Source organism: Polypterus senegalus, chromosome 2 (assembly GCF_016835505.1).
Source record: "Polypterus senegalus isolate Bchr_013 chromosome 2, ASM1683550v1, whole genome shotgun sequence".
Classification (NCBI taxonomy): Eukaryota; Metazoa; Chordata; class Cladistia; order Polypteriformes; family Polypteridae; genus Polypterus; species Polypterus senegalus.
In genome coordinates, this window is record NC_053155.1 from 300,372,287 (window position 1) to 300,394,213 (window position 21,927).

Below are 21,927 nucleotides of genomic sequence, written 5' to 3' on the forward strand. Positions count from 1 at the left end.
CCTTGCAACAAAAGAACATTGAAATTAGAGAGAAAAGAAACATTAATACATTGATTACTCTTGTTTCATGAAGAAAAGTAAAAATATTGTAAATCCTGTTGAAAATCAAGAACAATGAACATAATTAATTAAAAGGAATGCATGGCCACCATGATGAAAAAATGGTTTCATATAAACCCCTGAATAGATATGTTTTCTGCTCTGGCTTTGTACAAAATATTTTTTGAAAGAAGAATAAACTGCTTACCTCTCATGGACTAAGGCTTTGTACAGGTTTGGTTCCTGTCGTGTGCCCAGTGTTGCCAGGACAGCCATTAGTTCCCTGCAATCTTGCAAATGGATTAACAAGCTAAAGAAATGGATAGATGGACAAATGACCACCTGCTGCCAAACTAAATAATTAAGAGTTTGAAGCACATCACTGCACACATAGTGACAAAAATCACTGGCAATTCTCAGTTTTAATTAAATTTGAACAAAATTTACTCAAGACCCCTTAAAATATGTAAAGCATCTGTAAATGATCAAAAATGACCTGCAAATATACTCAAATTGATCCAGGCTTTTTTCTTTTGATTTCTTCTAACTTGAAGGTACACATGGATGCAATTCAGATGTACATTTCAAAATATAGACTTTAAGCTCTACCCATTTCTAAACTGAAACAAATCCATTTTATTTTTTTTCCTTATGGAACAAATACACACATTTTAACCGAAATTTATACCTTTACATTGATTTTTTTTTTATTATAATTTTTACAATTCCATGATTTCAAAACATTACCACCGAAAGTCGTTTTTGGTTTAACATCAAACTGTATTAGTCTTTATGTAGTCTTATCTTCAATTGAGGTATACTTCGTTTTCCCGTAATATATCCTCCTTTTGTTTAAAATAGTCTTTGAACCATTGTATGTGTTCAGTCTTCTGCTTTACCGTCAAGCAGTGGTTTTTCGATAACCCATTCACGACGAGTTCCATAAAATGCCTTATTGGTCCGTGCTTTGGGAAGTCTTCCAGATGGTTTTCCAAAAACACATGTTCATGGAAGGGGACTTCTGCTTCTTCCTCCAGCCCTGGATATTAAAAATATTGTCAAATTAGACAACCCTTCCACAGAAAACGAACAATAATTAACTGCTAGTTAATGTTTTAGGAAGAATGAAAAACCAAACAAGTAGTAATGAATAGGCATACATTTGTACTCTCCTCAATTTAAAGCATGTCTGAATGTGTTTTGGGCGGAGTATTCCTTTAATACAACAGGATGCAATACTACTGTTTTAACACATTTTTTATTTTTTTATTTTTACACAGTTGGAACACATGCAAGTTAAGTGAACACTCGGGGTCACACGGCGAGTTTAAAAAGCATCCTTTTCATCATCAAGTGAGGAGCAGTAAGCTAAGCTGCATTACACTCGTACAGACCTAGATATGGCCTAAAACCAAACTTTATTGTGGTGGGTATTTTAAGTGTCAGCAGTGAATAAATGATCAGTATGTTTAAAGAAATTAACTCTTTCAGGGCTGATGTTGACTTTTGTCAAAAGGAGGAGTTGATGATGGTAATCAACTGTACACTGTGAAAAACCAACCGTTATGTTTTAGTTGGTCTCTTGTTGCTAGATGGAAAGTTAGCTTCATTGGGTTGACCAAGATTTCCTACGCTCGTGTGAGTAGCAAGGTGCAAACAACAGCAAAAATGGCACTGACATCTGGCAAGTGATCAAAATGATTGCATAATGCAAACTACTGCATAGACGACGTTTTGCCTATTATCTCTGAACTGGACTATGACTATGACTTTCGATACAAGTGATCAAAAATGAATGTGAGGTTCCAGCTTCAGTTGACTGGTCCCCAGCTAATCATGGTGCTGAACGGGTTCATGTAGCTGATGTACCTATGGCAATGTTCGCCATGGGGAAGTGCCACTTAACAATGATAAGAGGTAGAAACTACATTGCAATGCACTGTGACCATGATCATTGCTGCTGCTGCCCCAGCCACGTGAAGACAGCCTGCTGCACATTCTTGTCAAACTGGCTGCCACAGCATGCGGCAACAGATGTTTTATCTTGATTTCTGTGTGAAACCATTGCTTTTCAGAAACTGTTTTTTGAAAAACTATTCAGCCCTCAAAGAGTTAATAAGAATCCTTCGGATGGCAAATGTGGAGAGCAGAAATGTCAAGGAAAGCTTCACAAGAAATTTTTTCAAACACCATTACCATCTGAGCATGTAAAGAGGGATTTACTGTAAATCAGGACAAAAGCCAGTCATGGGAGCCCTCATGTGTCAGTTTCAATAATAGTGAAATTCAAAAGAAAAAATAAGGAGTGAAACTGGTATGAAGTAATCAAAATGAATGGAGAAGGTACTGAGACATAAATGGGGAAGGAGTAATGCACAAGATCATGCTTCATGTTAGTTAAAAAAAAAATAATAAAAGTTAACACTTTAGTGTACAGCGCACTGAAGTGGATTGAAACAATCCAGTGCCGAAATTAATCGTCATCAAGTACCACCCATGATATCTGTTACTTTTACATACAGTAGATGATATGGTTCAGGAAGCTAATGTATTCAATTTAAACTTGGATCTCTGAAAGTCGAGTTGTGCTAGAAGGAGTAACAAGTGATGCAGTTTAGCTGATATTTAAATGTAAGATGTGATAGCAAGAGGTGAAATTTGCATGGAAGAAGTTATTGGAACCGCCATTCTGATTTAGCCTCTCTGACACTGAATAGAAATTATATAAGCTTCCTGGAGGAAGGTCTGGACATGAACAACAAAAGTGCTGGACTATGATGAGAGTAAGAAAGAGAAAAATCAAAAGATGACAAGTTTGCGTTTCCAAAAACCATACACAGTGAAAGAAAGGAATTTAGTGTGCTGTGATTATATGTTGATTTATTTTTCAGATCACTCACAAGCACCAGCAAGAACAAATGTTGGACAGAGTTAGTAATCATTTGAGACAGGGCAACAGGAAACCAACATGAGTAGAGAAATCTGAAAAAGGAGGAGTACCTATACAATTTTAAGATGCACAATTGTAATCTAAATAAAAAGCAGCAAAACACCTGTTATAACAGAGACAATGATTTGGAATTGCATACTTATATAGCTGTTATACATTATTATTTGTTCTTTTTTATAAAAAAAACAAACTGCAGTATCATGTGGCAGGTATGCTATATAATTTTATATTTAGATGTGAAAATAAAGCCAAACAACCCCAAATTCAAAAATACAATTCAATATCACCACATTAAAAAGTCACTAAGGCTACAAGCATGTCTTAAATGGATTCAGATCGGCCAAACTGCAGAAAGGAGCCTGAGAAAGATTCCCCATATAGCTAGGTTAACCTACATGCACACCAGCTGAAGTTGAGGCTCAGGGCAGATGTGACAGAAACCTCATTACAGCTTCCAATTACAAAGAAAACTATGACAAAAACATTTGTCTGAAAGCCATTTATGCAATGACAGAGATACCAGGGAGAGTATGATTTGGAGAAATGGTCACCACTGAATATACCATTCAGTGCCTAAATTTAAAGAGTATTGTTTATGCTGTTATTGTTTTGTAGGTATAGACAGACAGACAGACAGACAGACAGATAGACAGATAGACAGATAGAGATAGATAGATAATTTATTGTCACTTTTTACAAAGGAACAATGAAATTGAAGGTGCAGTCGACTCAGGCATAAGAGTTAAAAAAAAATATACAAATTCCACTGGTTGACTTAAGGTCTATATTGCACATTGGGAGAATGATATGGAGCAGTATTATTTGAGTTCAGGGCCATGATTGCTTTTGGATAAAAGCTGTTTTTAAGGTGGTTTGTCCTGGTTTTCATTGCTCTGTATCTCTTGCCCGATGGCAAAACCTGGAAGAAGCAATGACCAAGATGTGATGAATCCTGTGAAATGTCTATTGCTTTTTTGTGGCATCGGGAGGTGTAGGTTTGTTTCAGAGTGGGGAGGGTACAACCAATTGTTCTCTCTGCTGTCCCGACGACCCTGTGGAAGTGCAGCTGCCGTGCCACACACATTTGGTCTCGTCCGATGCGAGAGATGGACGTCTGAAGTGGAGCTCCGCTAGCAGTGGTGTTATTTTTCATATTATATGCTTATTATTCTGAGATATCCTGTATTTACTCAACCCAAGAAGGGGGGTTCGAAAGAATCGAAAACTAAAGCTACATCCAAGCTAGGATCAGCAAGCCCCAGTTCAAGATACGGCCTATCAGGCACAGACCTGGATCAGATGGGCGAAAGCACAGACTCCTCGGGACCACGGTCCGCTACATCGTCGCCGGCTGAGAGTGAAAAGGGGAGCGAAGGTGCAATCGTGAGTGCAGATGTGGATAGCTCGCCGACTGGAAAAGATTACCTGAAACTGGAAAGGGCCGGGAAGTCCGCGGCTTCAATTACGCAATTACGCGAGCCTGGAGCAGCGGGGACACCGGCTTCAGCAAAGTCTGCTGCTTCATCTACGGTACAAGAAGGCACAATTGAACTATCTGAACTGAAGGTGTTGCTCGCTGAGCTCACGCAAGATATAAAGAAAAGCGAATAGGCTAATGAGAAAGCAACGGCAAAGGCACTTGAGACTGAAACAGGAATTGAAACAGGAGATGAAACAGGCCAATGAATGGCTGCGACAGGAATTCCAACAAGCAAATGAAAGGCTGCGACAGGAACTCCAACAGGCAAATGAAAGGCTGCGTCAAGAGGTGCAACTTGAGCTTCGACAGGTGCTGGGTAAAATTGAAGAGCGCATTCAAGAAAACTCGGTTAAACTGAACTGTTGAACTTGGAGGATTTCAAGGAGACATTCACGAATCAGATTGATATGGCCGAACATTTAGCTGCCAGTGCCGAGGAAAGAGCAGTAAATGTCAGTTCCGAATGCAAAAAACTCGGAGACAGACTGGCTGCTTTAGAAGATGGGAGTAGAAGGTATAATGTCAGAATTGAAGGTCTGCTTGAGAATCGAGAAAGTTCAAACCCTGTGAAATTCGCAGCTGAACTTTTTTCTAAAATAATCGGGGGCGACTTTAAAGCAGAATCTGAGATAGCAGCGGCTTACCGCGTACGCGGATCAAACACCGTCAGACCCTGACCAAGATCTTTTATAGTTCGTTTTGAACGATTATCATTTAAGCTAGAGGTGATGGCACTCCTCAGAAACAAGGAAGATATTATATATGAAAATAACCACATTCGTATCTTCCCTGACTTCTCTCCAGCAACAGCTATTAAACGCGCAGCCTTCTATAATATTAAACAGTGGCTACGGCAAGCCAGTGTCAAATACAGCCTCCTGTATCCGGCAAAACTGAAAGTGGAATGGCAAGGTCATTTCTATGTCTTCGCTAGCAAGGAAGAAGCAGAAAATGAATTAAGAAAGCTGATCCCGGGACTATTCTGATACATAATAGTGAGTCATGGCGGTAAATGATAAAGCTAGGATTAATAATCTACTGTCTGATCTATTCGTTTTAAAATACGGGTTTTTTATCAGCATATATTCTTATTATTACTTAGTATTACTAGGGCGCTATCTGTTTATGTTTTACTGTGCCTAATTACGTTTTCCTCCTCTTTTTTCTTTTCTAATTATTTCATGTGTACCCTAAACGAGACTGTTCAATATCATACCCTTGGTTTACTGCTATTGCTATTACTGCAATATATTACTGGGGACTTTAATTGTGTTTTAAATCCACTTTTAGATAGGACTTCCTCCACAGGGGGAACGGCAACTAACACTGCAAAGATAATTACAAAGTTTATAACTGATCACAACTTATCAGATCCCTGGAGGTTTTTAAACCCAAATTCAAGAACATATTCTTTCTACTCACCAGTACATCATTGCTACTCAAGGATTGATTACTTCTTTATAGATAATAACTTCTTGCCTAAGATTAAATCTTGTAAATACGATGCTATTGTTATTTCGGACCATGCACCTATGATCTTGGAGCTGAAATTACTAAGCCCCATACACTCACCCGCAGATGGCCTCAACCGCTTCTATTAGCTGACGAAAATTGTACTGAATTTATATCCAAACAAATCAAATTCTTTCTAGAGACAAATACATCCCCCGAGATCTCTGCAGGAATACTCTGGGAAACTCTTAAGGCCTTCTTAAGAGGACAGATTATCTCATATCTTTCCCACAGAAATAAATCCGAAGCGAAGAAAGTAGCAGAGATAAAAAGCGAAATTACTAAAATAGATGAAGAACATGCCAGACTACCAAGCGAGACTCTACATAAGAGGAGGCAGGCTCTACATTCAGAATTAAACCTCTTGACAACTAAAGAAACTGAACAACTAATTTACAAATCCAGACATCATTACTATGAACATGGAGAGAAGCTAATAAGCTTTTAGCTCAACAAATTCAAAGCAAGAATGCATAACGCAATCTCGTAATCACTAACACGAACGGAGATAAAATCATGAACACAAAAATAAAATGCACACTTTTAGAGACTACTATAAATCCCTATATACTACTGAGTTTAAAGAAGACAATATACAATCTAATGCATTTCTGGATACATTACAGATACCACAAATTGACGCTTTTAGTGTGGAGGAACTTGATAAACCTCTGTCATTATCAGAATTACTAGATGCTATAAAGTCACTCCAAGGTGGAAAAGCAGCAGGCCCTGATGGCTACCCTGCAGAGTTTTACAAGAAATTCTCCGCTCAGCTAGCTCCCTCCTATTAGCAACATTTACAGAAGCCAGAGATAACCAATCTCTTCCACAAACCTTTCGCCAAGCACTAATCACTGTCTTTCCAAAACAAAATAAGGACTTATTACAATGTGCATCATACAGACCAATTTCACTTCTGAATAACGACGTTAAAATACTCTCTAAAATCATAGCTAGAAGGATGGAGAAAGTGCTCCCTCGTAATATCACAAGACCAAACTGGATTTATTAGGGGCCGACACTTATCTTCAAATCTTGACGCCTGTTTAATGTAATATACTCACCAACTAAATCAAACACCCCAGAAATATTATTATCATTGGATGCAGAAAAAGCATTCGACATGATTGAATGGAAATACCTTTTACTATATTGGAGAAGTTTGGGTTTGGCCGAACATTTGTGCATGGATTAAATTACTGTATACTAACCCAGAAGCTTCAGTTTGCATCAATAACATTTGCTCAGACTACTTTAAACTAGAGCGTGGCACTAGACAAGGATGCCCTTGTCACCGCTGCTGTTTGCATTGCCATTGAACCACTGGCAATACATTGTCGAAATACTGATCAGATAAAGGGGATTAGCAGAGAAGGACTGGAACAGAAAATCTCATTATATGCAGATGACATGGTACTGTATATATCGGACCCAGAAAATTCTGTGCCTGCAGTCTTAGCAGCACTCACAGAATTTCAAAAGATCTCTGGTCTCAGAATTAATCTGAATAAAAGTGTACTCTTTCCAGTGAATTCTCAAGCATATAATATTAGATTAGACACCCTACCTTTTATCATTGCAGAACAGTTTAAATACCTAGGGTAAACATCACAAGTAAACATAAAGCTCTTTATCAACAAAATTTAGCGTCTGCATGGAAAAAATTAAACAAGACTTGCATAGATGGTCAACCCTTCATCTCACACTAGCTGGAAGAATTAACACTGTTAAGATGAATATTCTTCCTAAGCTCCTTTTTATTTCAAAACATCCAATATACATTAATAAATCATTCTTTAAGCAATTAGATTCAACAATAACCTCATTTATTTGGAATTCAAAACATCCACGCATCAAAAGAGCGACCCTACAAAGACAAAAGGCAGAAGGTGGCATGGCTCTACCTAACTTCCAGTTTTATTACTGGGCAGCAAATATACAGGCGATAAGAACCTGGACACAAATAGAAGAACATACACAGGCATGGACCGCAATAGAAGTAAAATCCTGCAGTACTTCTTTGTATTCCTTGCTCTTGCTCCAATAAACACACGTTATCGGCAATACACTAATAACCCAATTGTGCTCCACTCACTTAGAATCTGGAACCAATGTAGAAAGCATTTTAAGACGGAGAAGCTTCTATCTGTGGCACCCTGCAAGAGAACCACCTCTTTCAACCTTCACAAACATATGCAGTTTTAATATCTGGAAAAATTTGGAATTAACTTGCTTAGAGATCTTTATATAGACAACGTCTTTGCATCCTATGAACAATTACATTCCAAATTTAACATTCCAGCTACACATTTCTTTCACTATCTTCAAATCAGGAACTTTGTTAAACAGAACCTTCCAGATTTTCCTCATCTTGCACCCTCATCCACGCTGGAAAAATATTGCTCAATTTCAAGGATTAGACTCCATCTCTACAATATATAAAATCATTTTACAATCCCTTCCTTTCAAAGATCCAAGAGGACACTGGGAAAAGATCTCAATTAATATATCAGAAAAGGAGTGGAAAGTAGCAATGCAGAGAATTCACTCGAGCTCCATATGCGCAAAGCATACAATTATACAACTCAAAATTATATATCGAGCACATCTGTCTCGACTAAAACTCTCCAAAAAGTTTCCAGGGCATGATCCAACCTGCGAACGTTGCAACCAAGCCCCAGCCTCACTAGGTCACATGTTCTGGGCCTGCACCAAATTAACATTATTCTGGACAAAAATTTTAATTACCTTTCAGACAGCCTTGGACTCACAATCCCTCCTAACCCATTAACAGCTGTGTTTGGGGTTCTTCCAGAGGGGCTTAAAGTGGAGAAAGACAAACAAATTGTGATTGCATTCACTACACTCTTGGCACGCAGACTCATTCTGATAAACTGGAAGAACCCAAACTCTCCTCTTGTAAGTCAGTGGGAAACCGATGTGTTATATTATTTGAAATTGGAAAAAATCAAATACTCAGTTAGAGGATCCGTACAGACTTTTTTCAAAACATGGCAGGATCTAATCAGTAATATTTTAAAATAGGTTTATAAAGCACAGAGAATTTATTAATTTAGGTATGTTTACAAGCCTTAAATTTTACACGTTTGGCTTGCTCTCTCTCTCAGGGTGGGGATCGATCTGTTCTTAACTAATTCTTTTTTGTAAAAACTTGATTGCTTTGTATGGATTGTAATAAAATTAATAAAAAAAAAAAAAACCAGGAAGAAGCAGTGACCGGGATGTGATGAATCCTGTGAAATGTCTATTGCTTTTTTGTGGCATCAGGAGGTGTAGGTTTGTTTCAGAGTGGGGAGGGTACAACCAATTGTTCTCTCCGCTGTCCTGACAACGCTGTGGAAGTGCAGCTGCCGTACCACACACACAGTCTGTATGTAAGCACACTCTCGATGGAACAGTGATAAAAGGGAAAGAGCAGAATTTTGGGGAGATGGTCCTTTCTGAGGATTCTCGGAAAATACAGTCTCTACTATGCCTTCTTCAGCAGCTCTTTGGTGTTGGAGCTCCAGGTCAGGGCATCCTCCAGCTTAATGCCCAGAAACCTGAACACCAGGACCCTCTCCACACAGGCCCCGTTTATGCTGTGTATCCCAAAAACTCTCCCAATATTTTTTGGCTAGGAAATGAAGGAACAGCTAAGAGTAGTAGAGTCGATTTTGGAAATCTGATCATGTTTTAGTGTTCAATAGAATCTAAGAGTATCAGCCCTGGGTAGTCACAGAATGAGAATGGCGGTACAAACAATAAAACAAGAAAGATTCTCCCACTGGTTTGCAGGGTTTACTTTCCATGTTTGGGTGTGAAGGCCAGCAATTGTTTGGAACTTTACAGTATAGCAGCTTCTGATCCAGACAGACGAGTCAGGTGTAGTAGGTATGAAATATCCTTGGTGTGAAAAATTTTCTTTTATAATGCTATTGTCTGTAAACTTATCTTGTATGTGGCATAATGTCAAGGATGCTGAAGCAACATTACATACACTATGATGGTTAGAGCAACTCTGTATATGCTGTAGCAGTTGCTACTTCAGTGCATTGTTATGGCTTATGAATATAGTCATCTTTGGATACAGAAATGTGGTTTGTTATATTAAAGTTAGACATTCCAAGAATAACACAAAATATATATTTATTTGATTGGCCTGCCTAGCATAGAGGAGTCCAAAAAGGCTACAACAGAGTAATTTCTGAAAAGCATACCCACTTGAAGAAAAGTACACAACCAATTCATCATTTCACAGCAGGACACAGTCATATCCTGTTTTACTTCCGTATATCCTGCTCCCTGCTTACAGAGTGTGCTCCAGTATAAATCGCTTAAAAAAATAAACAATAACAACAACCCTGGACTCTTATTAAAAAAAAAAAAAATCTTATTTTTATATTTATTAGGTTTCTTGTAAATGATTTTACAAGACAGTGTAAGCAATCAAATTTATAACAAAAAAAAAAATAAATAAAACTAAGTGCAATCATACATGATAATTTTATAAACGGTCATTCCATGTCAAATTAACCAATTTTCTAGAAATCCCACACACTTCGGTCATAAAAAAATATATAAAAAAAAAAAAAAAAACATTTTAATAGATAAAAAAAAATATCGGGTGTACCCATGTTATTCAACAGACACCCTGTGAACTTATTTTGATGTAAGATCAATGCTTTTCAAGATACAACCAATTCTGTAAGGGGAGAGGGGTGTCAATTTTGACACACCTTTATTTATTCATCAATTTCACAAGACCATATGTCAAGAACTAAACCACCTGGCTGGCTCAGATTTTGCATACTGGTACCTTTATAGGTATAGTACATAACAAAATCAAAATGTTTGGTCCAGATGACACCACTCGGTAAGAGCAGACCTTCAAAAATGGGAAAAAATATTTTGCGTCTCAGGCTCTGCCATGTTTAGGCTTTCAGAAAGCATACGCCTAACTGATACACCCCTGCTTAAATGTTTATATTTCTACACAGGGCTTTTCAAAAGGTTAATATCAAACAAGAAACTGCATCAGGGTATGACCTGCAGACCTCTCAAAAGTGAAAAAAATCATTTCGGGTCTAATTTTCAGACCAGCTCAAAGCACTGTGGGAATGTCCAGATATTTTTTAAATTATTTTCCTGTATCATTCATTCCTGTATCTGTATCATATCCCTCTTACTTAAAAACAAGCCTTAGTTTTCTTATGTGAATCTTTCATTTTATTTTCCATTCTAAACACGGGTTAAACTCACCATTTGTCAGTAATGATAATCAAGTTATTCATTAGTAACTTGACTAAACGTATTGTATTAATGGAAAAAAAAAAAAAAATCACCAAAGGCACATTAAGCACAACACTTGAACAACAGTCACTTGATTTATCATTAAATACAACACAAGTTATAATGAAATGTTAACATCTTGGTATTGCAGCAGCAGGAATATGACCCATTTCATTTCTATTTCAATTGAAGTGCAGAGTGTAGGGCATCTATATTTTTGAGATGAAGATGGTACTGCATCCCACTGACTGTTGTAGGTGCACTAAGCAGTACACACTTTAATGGCACCCAACAAATATTGTCTTTAGGTGGCCAATGCAAAGACTGTGCAGGATAGTCTGGATGCATGAAACATAGCAGAGTATCCAATTCACACACCAATCCAACATTCTTCATCATACACACTCTCAACTGTATCTGATCCATCGGGAATTTGATCGTGAGAGGGCAGGATCTCATCTGCTGCTCAGTGGTGAATAGTCAGTCAATTGACTGTCTTCACCAAACACCTGGCTGACTAAGTTTGCAATCTTCTGTAGGGATGCAACAGTGGTATTCTTGAGTAACAGTTACTGTTTTGGCCATGGAGAATTGCATTCTCCGTTCAGTAACATGAGAAGGGACATCGTCATTTGAAATGAAAAAAAGATTGACATTTTTGAGAACTTACTGATTATAAACTCAATCATTACCATTATTGACACATGGCACATTAGCCTATGTTTAGTATGGAAACATGAAAGATATGCATAAGACAAATAAGGTTTGTGTTTTGAGAAAGAAGGGACAATGTAGAATAAATGAGAAAAAAAATTACTCTTACTATGCTATGCCATAATTAAGCACATATCCTAATAAAAAATTTAAAAAACACCTGTAAGTCAGTAACATCCTTTCTTCTTCATTCCAGCCTTACCTGCTTCATTGTCAATGGGATATTGCCAGAGTTTTCCTTCCCTTGTCCACTGGATCATTTCTTCAAAGCCATTACGTGGCACATGCTGGACAACTGCTGCAATCTGCTTGGCAAGCTCCACGTCCCACAGAGAAAGTACAGGTGCTGATAAAGTGAAGAAACTCTGATTAATAAACTTTAATCAAACATGCCAAGATTAAAAAAACAAGACTAATATTTTTTCCTTTTAAATACAATGCTTGTATTTACGATGACTGTAATCTAGCACAGCACATTCTTGCATAGCATGAGAATTTTTAGGGGCATATCACGGCTTTCTTTTCTTTTGGTAAACAACATCTTTTTCTCTGCTCATTATTTTTTGCAACAGCTTTAAGTCAAGTCCCACAGAAAATCACGATCTACAATTAAGCGCTTAGAAGCTGTTTTGTTATAATTTGGATTATTCTGATGTTTGTTCTTATTTGTTAAAGTCTACTTGAAAAAATACAAATGTTGGTTGCCTTTCCTTTCACATTCCAAAGACATTCATATTAATAAATGTTTTCACAAATGACCACATATTTTCTGTATACTCTAGGTCAAGCTATATAGACATTTCCTTGGACTAGTGCTTCTTTCCTTGCTACTCTGTCTCAAATGTCCTCCTTATATAAATGTCTGGGAGATTGCTGATTGATCAATATCATCTGCAACTATAACCCTGACTTTAACCTCTTACAAATAAAAATCATTTAACCAGGACAAGTTTAAGCTTTATTTTTCATAAACACAAATATTTTTCTTTACTCAAAATTAAATACATGCTCTTTTATAAAAAGAATAGAATGTTTTGAAATTTCTGATCAAAACGTTTATGTTCACCAAAAGAAAAAGTGCTTTATCATGTGATTGCAAGAACTACCTTTCCTAAACATTTATGTAATTGCAATGAAAATAAAAAAATTAAAGAGAAAACAAGTGCTAGCATTTCAACCAAAAGACATTTATTTTTCTTCACATAGGAAAAGATGTGAAATTTCAGATTATGATTTAAGCACATACATGTATGTATGTATATTTCTGGTATGTGCAGATGGTGTAGTTTAAATATTTGATGAAAAAGAAAAATATGCTTCTTTAACACTCACTTGTTTAATCATGTTATCAGTTCACCTGTAGCATATATCTAACATAAAATGTTCCAACTAACATCTTAGTTTCTTTTCTTAATGGGAGGATAGGAAGACATGTCAAAATCAGCTGTATAGCTGTTTCCTTTCATTTTTACCTGGCTCACTACCCATATACATACTGTACCCTGAAAAGTAAACCCTAGGAACCCCTAGGGCAAGCTACTTGCTGACTGGGACTGTCATTTATTTTTAATCCTTCACATTAATTCACTTTACCACTAGTACAGGACTTCCCAAAAATGTCCTTTTAAATCCTTATGGGACAAACCACAGCTACACAAGGAATGTTCGCATCCAGCTCACTAGTTATAATTCAGAGGAAGAGTCTGGGTTTAAGCTTTTGCTTAAAAACTATGTTTATCTGCATAATACTTTTGTGGAATAATCAATAGCATCAAATATAACCAATGCAAGGAACTATAGAACATGGGTGGGATTATGCAGTCTTCATTTAGTTCCTAATATTTCACAGATGGGTCATTTAGTTTAGTTACAGATTATGTATCCTTAATCAATCTTGTAGGAGAGAGAGCTCCTTAGAAAGTGTCCATCAGCTAATCAGATAGAAAGGATGATTTCAATGTTCATTTTTGCAACTAAGCAGAGCTTTTACAAAGGTGCCAGAAAGCAACTGTACACCCCATTTCTGCAATAAAGCTCCACCAGAAGTGAGAGAACTCTCGTCTAAAAAAAAGATGTAATAAAAAGGCAGTTTGTCTCTCTCACCCAAATAAGCACACACACACCTAGCTTACTTTCACTAGAAGAGCAAACAGTACAAATTTATTATCACTAAGTCAATGTCTGTGCTTTGTAACTTCTAATAAACTGAATCCTGCTATGCTTTTCAGCTTTCTGAGAATACACTGCACTTCTGTTTAATGTAAGACTTTCAAGGCTTTCTTCTCTCACCTTAAATCTGCCAGCTGAAAAGCTTAAAACATCCCCCAAGCAATCACCCAGGTCATTAATAAAACAATGCAACTTTTGTAAGAAAACTATAACTTGTGGATTAATTTACTTATGCTTTTTAGTTTTGAGGGCAGCAGGATGGCACAGGGGCTTATGCAGTTGCCAGTAGGAAGTAGAACTATGGGTTTAAAGGAGGCACCTGGTCACCGTCTCTTTGGAGTCCTCATATTTTCTCTATGGATGCAAAGATTTTTCTATGGGTATTGCAGTTTACTCCCACATTCCCAATAATATGCATAGTAGGTTAACTGATGGCTCTAAACTGGCCCCAGTGTGAATGAGTGAGGGTGTGTATATGCATGGGCCCTGCAGTGATCTGCTGTCCTGTCCATAGTGCTGCTAGAATAGGATCCAGTCCCCACAACTTTGAACTGGATTAAGTAGGTCTGATAATGTACTGGAAAGATCTGTTTGTTTTATTCATTTAATTATATTTCGACAAGTAACAGAGCACTGCACGATAATGTGCAGTGAATACACTTGACTTAAGCATTCCTAGTTTTCATCCCCTTTCTCTGCATGTTTAGCATTCGTTTGCTCAGAGGTTGATGCGCTTGCTGCTTCTTAAGCAGCTCTACTTTTCTCCACCCTAGTGGCCTGCTTCTTCTCTTCTTTTGTCTGCATCTTTTCACGTTAACACTGATTAAGTCAGTGTTTGTGTTGCAATTACTTAGTATGTATTCTTCGATTTTTCACTTAAGCTGGCACTTAAGTCTTCAATCTGCCTCAAGAATGATTTAAGATATGAAGAGGTAGGGGAAGTAACAGCAAAGGTGGTAGGGAATGAGAACGGCACCCATACGCATGCACCGCATGGCCGTCCTGCTGGCTGCTGCCGAAACTTGATTCTACAATAAAGTAAAATAAAAAGAGGAAACACCTTGCAGATCAATCATCACACTGAAAGCAGATAGTAGACGTCATGTTGTATATGTGTACCAAATTTTAGGTCAATAGGACAAACGGTCTGTGAGCTACAGGTGATTTAAAATCCTGGACAAACGAACATCCACGGTACCGTATTATATATAGAGATATTTATATATTATACTTATTGGTACAATGCATTTACATAAAAAACCTTATAAAATAAAGCAATATTCTGATAAGAGAGAAGATATGTTTAAAAGAAATATTCATCATCTTGAGCAATTGTAGAGTACTGGCATAAAGTGCATCTGGAAAGTATTCACAGCGCATCACCTTTTCCACATTTTGTTATGTTACAGCCTTATTCCAAAATGGATTAAATTCATTTTTTTCTTCAGAATTCTACACACAACACCCCATAATGACAACGTGAAAAAAGTCAAGGATGATCAGGGGAAACAGGATGCACCTGAGCTCAATTTTGAGCTTCATGGCAAAGGCTGTGAATACTTATGTACATGTGCTTTCTCAATTTTTTGGTTTTTAATAAATTTGCAAAAATCTCAAGTAAACTTTTTTCACATTGTCATTATGGGGTGTTGTGTGTAGAATTCTGAGGAAAAAATGAATTTAATCAATTTTGGAATAAGGCTGTAACATAACAAAATGTGGAAAAGGTGATGCGCTGTGAACACTTTCCGGATGCACTGTACATCACCGCTTTTCTGCATTTCGCAGATTTAAATAAGTAGTAACTTTCTTGGACACAGATCTAAATGATAAGACTATTCGAAATATCTAATTTTTTAAAGGACAGAACGTTGTGACACACTTGGTCACTATGAATTACTTTTGGAAAGCTTAAGGTTCAAAGTAGCAAACAGCACAGACTTCAGTACTAGTGAAAGAGTAAGTTTTGCCCAACACTCTTTTAAACAAACACAATTCAAAATTGCAAATTTTACCTTCTTTTTTATCAGGATGTTTTATCTCTAGAGGTACTTGGAAAATGCTTAGACGTTTGCCTTGAAATAAGTCAAACCTGTAGAAAAAAAGAAAACTTCAAAAGCTGGGAAAGGGAAAATGTAACAAGTAGGACTCTATGCATTTTTGCTGCTACAAAGTACCACAAAAGACACCACTTAAAAAAAAAACAGTAAAAAAATAGTTTTACATAACATACTGCATAAATCTGCACCAAAAAGAAATTCTACTCAAGGGTTTCAATATGAAATATACCAGTACATTTGAGTTGTAACAATTTTAATATTACATGTAATAAATTTCAATTATTTTTAGCTTCAAATTTCCCATATTACACAGGATTCTCAGTGAATACTGCTGCAAGTTTCATTATTATATGACTCACCCTAAATTGGAGTCAATGAGAAATCAGACAATACTGTAAAATATATCAGACAGTCGGTGACACGGATGGCGCTAAACAAACTAATCAATTTATTAAGTTAATGTTCTTAAAATTATTACTCACAATGTGATGCATTTAAAATAGTTTTGAAAGTTAAAACTGGTGGCCTTTATTTAAAGGACAGCAATCCGCACGATCATAAACGTCAGTTCCAATTTGAACAACAGGTTTTCAATTTGTTGCTTTAATGTGGAATCAATAAATGATTTGTCTCTATTAAAACAAATGGAGACTTCCATGAACCATAAGGGAAGGCCCCTGCGGCAAAAACTATAACCATGGACACGCCTCACAGCATGTGCGCAAAAACAAAAAAAATTTTATGTTTTTACAGCTGTAAAATGGCATTCGAATAAAGACAACTAATGGTATTTTAGCAAAGACAACTTCAGATCTGAAATTAGCCTGTTCTACACATTTACCAAAACAACATGTCATTTTTGAAAAATAAGTTTTTTATTTTAAAATCCCTGGAATCTTTCTAAATGACAATTCTCACTTTAAGTAGGGAGAAAAACTCTATATAAATGTTAAGAATAATTATTATTATCTGTTGAATATCATCAGAACAGCCTCTATAAAAGTTGCTATTTAAATATTATTATCCATGTATTATATTACGCCTTCGTGGATTTCAAAAAGGCATTTGACAGTATCTGGCAAGAAGAACTATGGGCTATAATTAAATACTTTGGATACCATAGCAAAATTGTGGATATCATCCAGACTCTTTATAAGAAGGCAGAAAAGGCAGTGAAGATAAATGGGAGAGCTAACTGAATGGTTTGAAACAACAAGTGTACATTGACAAGGATGCACACTGTCTCCATTATTGTTCAATTGCTTTTATGAATTCATCATGACAGAATTCATAAAATAAGCAAGGTATATTGGCGCTGAGATCATCAGTCAAAACATTAACAACTTAAGATTCAGTAACAGCAGATGAGCAAAGGCCACAGCAAATTACAACTGCAACTGAAGCAGTGCTGAAAAAATATGGGATGGATATAAACTGGAGCAACACAAAGTGCATGACATCAGCAAAAACACTAGAAAACTCCCCGATTATTGTGGAGTGGAACAGGTTTGAAGCAGTTTAGCAATTTAAATGCCTCAACGGTTACATAATGTGATGTGGATATACCAGGAACCTAAGATTGACATTGTCATCCATAACAAAGCTTCTAAAACTCTTAAGAAGCATAGATTTTGAACTTGGGTGGGAGAAATAAAATGGTATACCCAGTTACCACCTATATCTGTGAAACATGGACACTAACTAAAGCAGCAGAAAAGTAAATCAATGCTTTGAAAATGAAAGTTTACAGATTAACATTAAAAATCATCTCATATAAACAACTTGTGTCAAAAAAACATACATATTGGTTTGCATCAAGCAAAAAACTGACGTATTATGGTCATGTGTACCAGATGGAGTGGGTCACACTTGTCAAGAATAGCTCTAGAAGGGACAATGAAAGGTCAAAGGAACAGGGGTCGACCACAATCTAAACAGACAGACAACGTCAGAGATTGGACACAAAGGCCAATATAGGAGGTGAGAAGGTTGGCAAACAATGGAACAGAGTGAAAGAGAATCACTGCGACATCAGCAGATGTGCCTCGATAGTCTAAGGACTAAGAGACCAGAGAAGACGACAACATATATTATACATATAGTACGATCCAGTGGGCTAAAAAGGAAAGGAAAATAACGAAGCATCACTGATCTCACATAACATAATTAATTTAAAAAATGATACTATACTTATATGTCTATACCAAATCCAGGGTTTATTTTGCATCTAAATAGCAATGTTCACACGTAACAGATTACATTAATTTCCAGTAAAATAACTCAGTATATCAGATTTTTTTCAACTGGAACTAAAAAGCCAGGTTTCCTCTATTATTAACAATGCAAACCTAGCATGTATTAACTGCTTCAAGTTCTCGAGTGTTGTAAATTGCTGGTTGTGCTGGAAACATACATTATATGGCCAAAAGTATGAGGACACCCCTCCAGATTACCAGAGTTCAGGCATTTCGGCCACACCCATTGTTAACAAGTGCATAAAATCATGTGCAGAGCCACACAATCTCCATTGACAAACATAATGAGGAGGCACTGTCACAGGACAGTATCTTTACCACAAGTCAGAATATGTAATGACTGCTCAGCTAATCTGCCCCAGTAAAATGTAAGTGCTATTATTATGAAAGGGAAACACGAAGGAGTGCATAGTAATCATCAACTTCCAAACTGTCTCTGGACAGGCCAAGAACTGGGCATTGAGAGCTGTTGCATACAAACCTAAAATCACAATGTGCAATTACAAGTGTCAGCTGGAGTGACGTGAAGCACTCCAGCATTGGAGTCTAGGAGTCTACAGCAATGGAAATGTGCTCTCTGGAGTGATGTATCACACTTCAATATCTGGAAGTCTGATGGACAAATAGTTTGGCAGATGCCAGCTTCCTGACTACATAGTGTCTACTGTAAAGTTTGGTTAATGGTCTAAGATGGTTTTTCAGCTTTTGAGCTAGGCCTCTTGGTTCTAATGAAGGGTACAGTTAATGCTACAGCAAAAAAAAAAAAAAAAAAGAATTTAGACAATGGTGCACATCCAACTTTGTACCAACAGTTTGGGGAAGGCCTCTTTCTGCTCCAACCAGGTCCATAAGGATATGACTTAATGAATTTTGGGTGAAGGAACTCAAGTGGCATGCACAAAGACCCAAACCTCAACCACACTGAACACCTTTGTCAAGGAGCAACACTACCGCCACACTACCGTGCATGTTTAATACCTGCTTTAATGCATTTCATCATAAAAATGATATCAAGTATTTATCTTAGCATTCTAAATTTTCAGAGAGCAGGAATATCATTAAGTGAATGTATTCTGTGTGATGACTGCTGCCTGCACCTCTTTTAAGGGCAGAGGAAGTCAGTTTAAGAAGCGCGTATCGATTAACAACTTGGTCGGGGAACACAACACAAAGCATTTAATGTGCTACATTTATTTATGGCGGGGTTTGAGAAAATCTAGTAAATTTAACATTGATGTTAGGATGAAGTTTAGTTTACGACATTCTACTTTAATGACAAACTAACCTATGAGATTAAAGTGGAAATGACGAGAATAAAGTCGACATGTTGACATATATTTTTTTTTTCTTCACTATGTTTGTATTTTTTTTTCTTCACTGTGGCCCGAATACACTTCTGTAGGGCTATACCACAAATAGCTATATAAATGCAAGTTGCAGTTTTATTATTTATGTATATAGCTTAGCTTGAAACAAGGTCCATATTAATGCAGTTTGCTTTAATGATGGTTCAGATGGTCCTTCTCTTCATTAGTGCCACCCGCTTGAAAATTATCACTTTATGGGGCCATGCAAACCTGTATTAATACTTGTGTGCACATTAAAATGTTTTTTTTTGTACAATGTACCGTTCTCAGGACAGTGGAATAGGTTATTCTTAGCCAGTCTACTGCAGTAATTGCAGTGGAAAATGTGGTTATCATCCACTCATGCATGGGGAAAAAAATACCATCGAATACCGTAAAACCAGTATAATTTTGAAAAAAAAAGTGATATAGACTTTTGGTCATACTGTTCAGCACTAATAGAAATCTCAAAAATGTCATTGATCCACTTATTTAATGGAGCACAGACACCATATGTCAATGTCAACGTCAAATTTATTTATATAGCACATTTAAAACAACACAACATCTTTTTTCCAACACCGTTCTGCAGTTCGATAGGCGCGGCGCAGCGATCGCGTAGTTTCATTTAGCCACGGAGCAGGTCTTCCCTTATTACAGCGTATCTTGAGCATAACAAATATGCAGCAATGGGGGAGTCTGTGGATAGACAGACATTACAGCAGGATAAGACATGGGCCAGGACCAGCAGTGGTGTTTGGGTGTGCTATAATGATTATAAAAAAATTATTTAAAATGAATTTACAAATCACAACTCAGAACTATTTCATCATATACTGGGCTTGATTGAATGTCTACCAAGAAGAAACAGTGTAAGTTACAAACTACCTTTATGCACTCAAAAAAGTTACTTGTTCTTTCATTAACATATTCCCAGTACATGAACATGACTGGCATTGTGAACTTAGCATCAACATACAGGTAGCCTTGGCTTTTGTTAAAAACCTAAGGCTTTGATAAAAATTGCTATGTAATGGAATCTGTTTAGTTAAGATTCATTGCAATGTATAGAAAGTGAAATGAAACTCCCAAGTGTATCCTTGACCAATATGCCCACACTGCCGCTCGGTGTGAATTTAGCTCTGAAGACCGAGAAAAGAAGCTCCTGCTAAAACCACCCCACACCGCAGGCTTTGCAGTTCACTACTTCAGTTTGTTGTTTAAACCTAAAAATGTAAACATAAAAACACAAGGAATGGCATTGTAATGATTTTCATAATCTTGGAATAAATTGCCTGAACCATTTTCCACACGTGGAAAAGAGAAGCTGGCACAGAGTAGACAGTGCAAGTTGGGTGTGAAGAACACAATGCCAGAAGGCCTTGCATTCACAGACAGGGCAGACCCAACAATGTACGAAAATGCGAGAATAGTTATTTTACTATGCTTGATACTAACAGGCTTCTGAGATTACACTAAGGCTATAGCCAGAAAGACAGATGAAATGTGGAACTTGACTGTATACAAGGGTGCCATTTAGAAGAAAAAAAAAATATATGCTTCGAGTACACACCTGCAATCAAAATATATATTGAAAACATATATATGTTTCAGTATGTGCCCTAGTATTGTATATTAGAAAATGATTTGAGCATGCATCCACTGACATCACTGGTGCACATTTTGAATTTTATACTAACAGCAGTTAGAAGGAAGATGAGTATTTCAGATCAGATGATTTATTGGCATACTGACAGACCTGCCGCTATGAAATACTCTGCAAATTTTTGTGCTTGGCAACATTTGTAATAAGCCATGGCAGAGTAGGATCATTGAAGAAACTTAATCCACAATGGTCGCTATCAGCAGACAAGCAAACAGGAAATGTACACTTACCTGAGGAAAATGGTAATCTAGCAATAGGTATCTGTGATAAAATGTATTAGTTCCAGTTTACTTTTGATGACATAAGCATGCCTCAGAAAAACACATGGGAGGTTTTTATAAATTGAAACCTTTGCCACTTCAAAATGGACATATTCTTTTATCTTTTAGGCTTTTGTTTTTACATTTGGACTGCTGACCTTTGAGTACCATTTGAAAAATG

The 21,927-nt window shown here is 36.9% G+C and overlaps 1 protein-coding gene across 1 annotated transcript in view; it reads right to left on the reverse strand.

Moving 5' to 3' along the window:
- Nucleotides 1–451: 451 nt before the first annotated feature.
- mrps31 (mitochondrial ribosomal protein S31) overlaps nucleotides 452–21,927 on the reverse strand; it is a 46,874-nt gene continuing 25,398 nt past the window's right edge. Inside the window, exons 5-7 of the mRNA XM_039745835.1 lie at nucleotides 16,175–16,251; nucleotides 12,193–12,336; nucleotides 452–1,078 (exon numbers count right to left, since the gene is read on the reverse strand). Of these exons, the coding sequence (XP_039601769.1) occupies nucleotides 846–1,078; nucleotides 12,193–12,336; nucleotides 16,175–16,251 (454 nt within the window). The 3' untranslated portion in view covers nucleotides 452–845. The remainder of the gene's footprint in view (nucleotides 1,079–12,192; nucleotides 12,337–16,174; nucleotides 16,252–21,927) is intronic.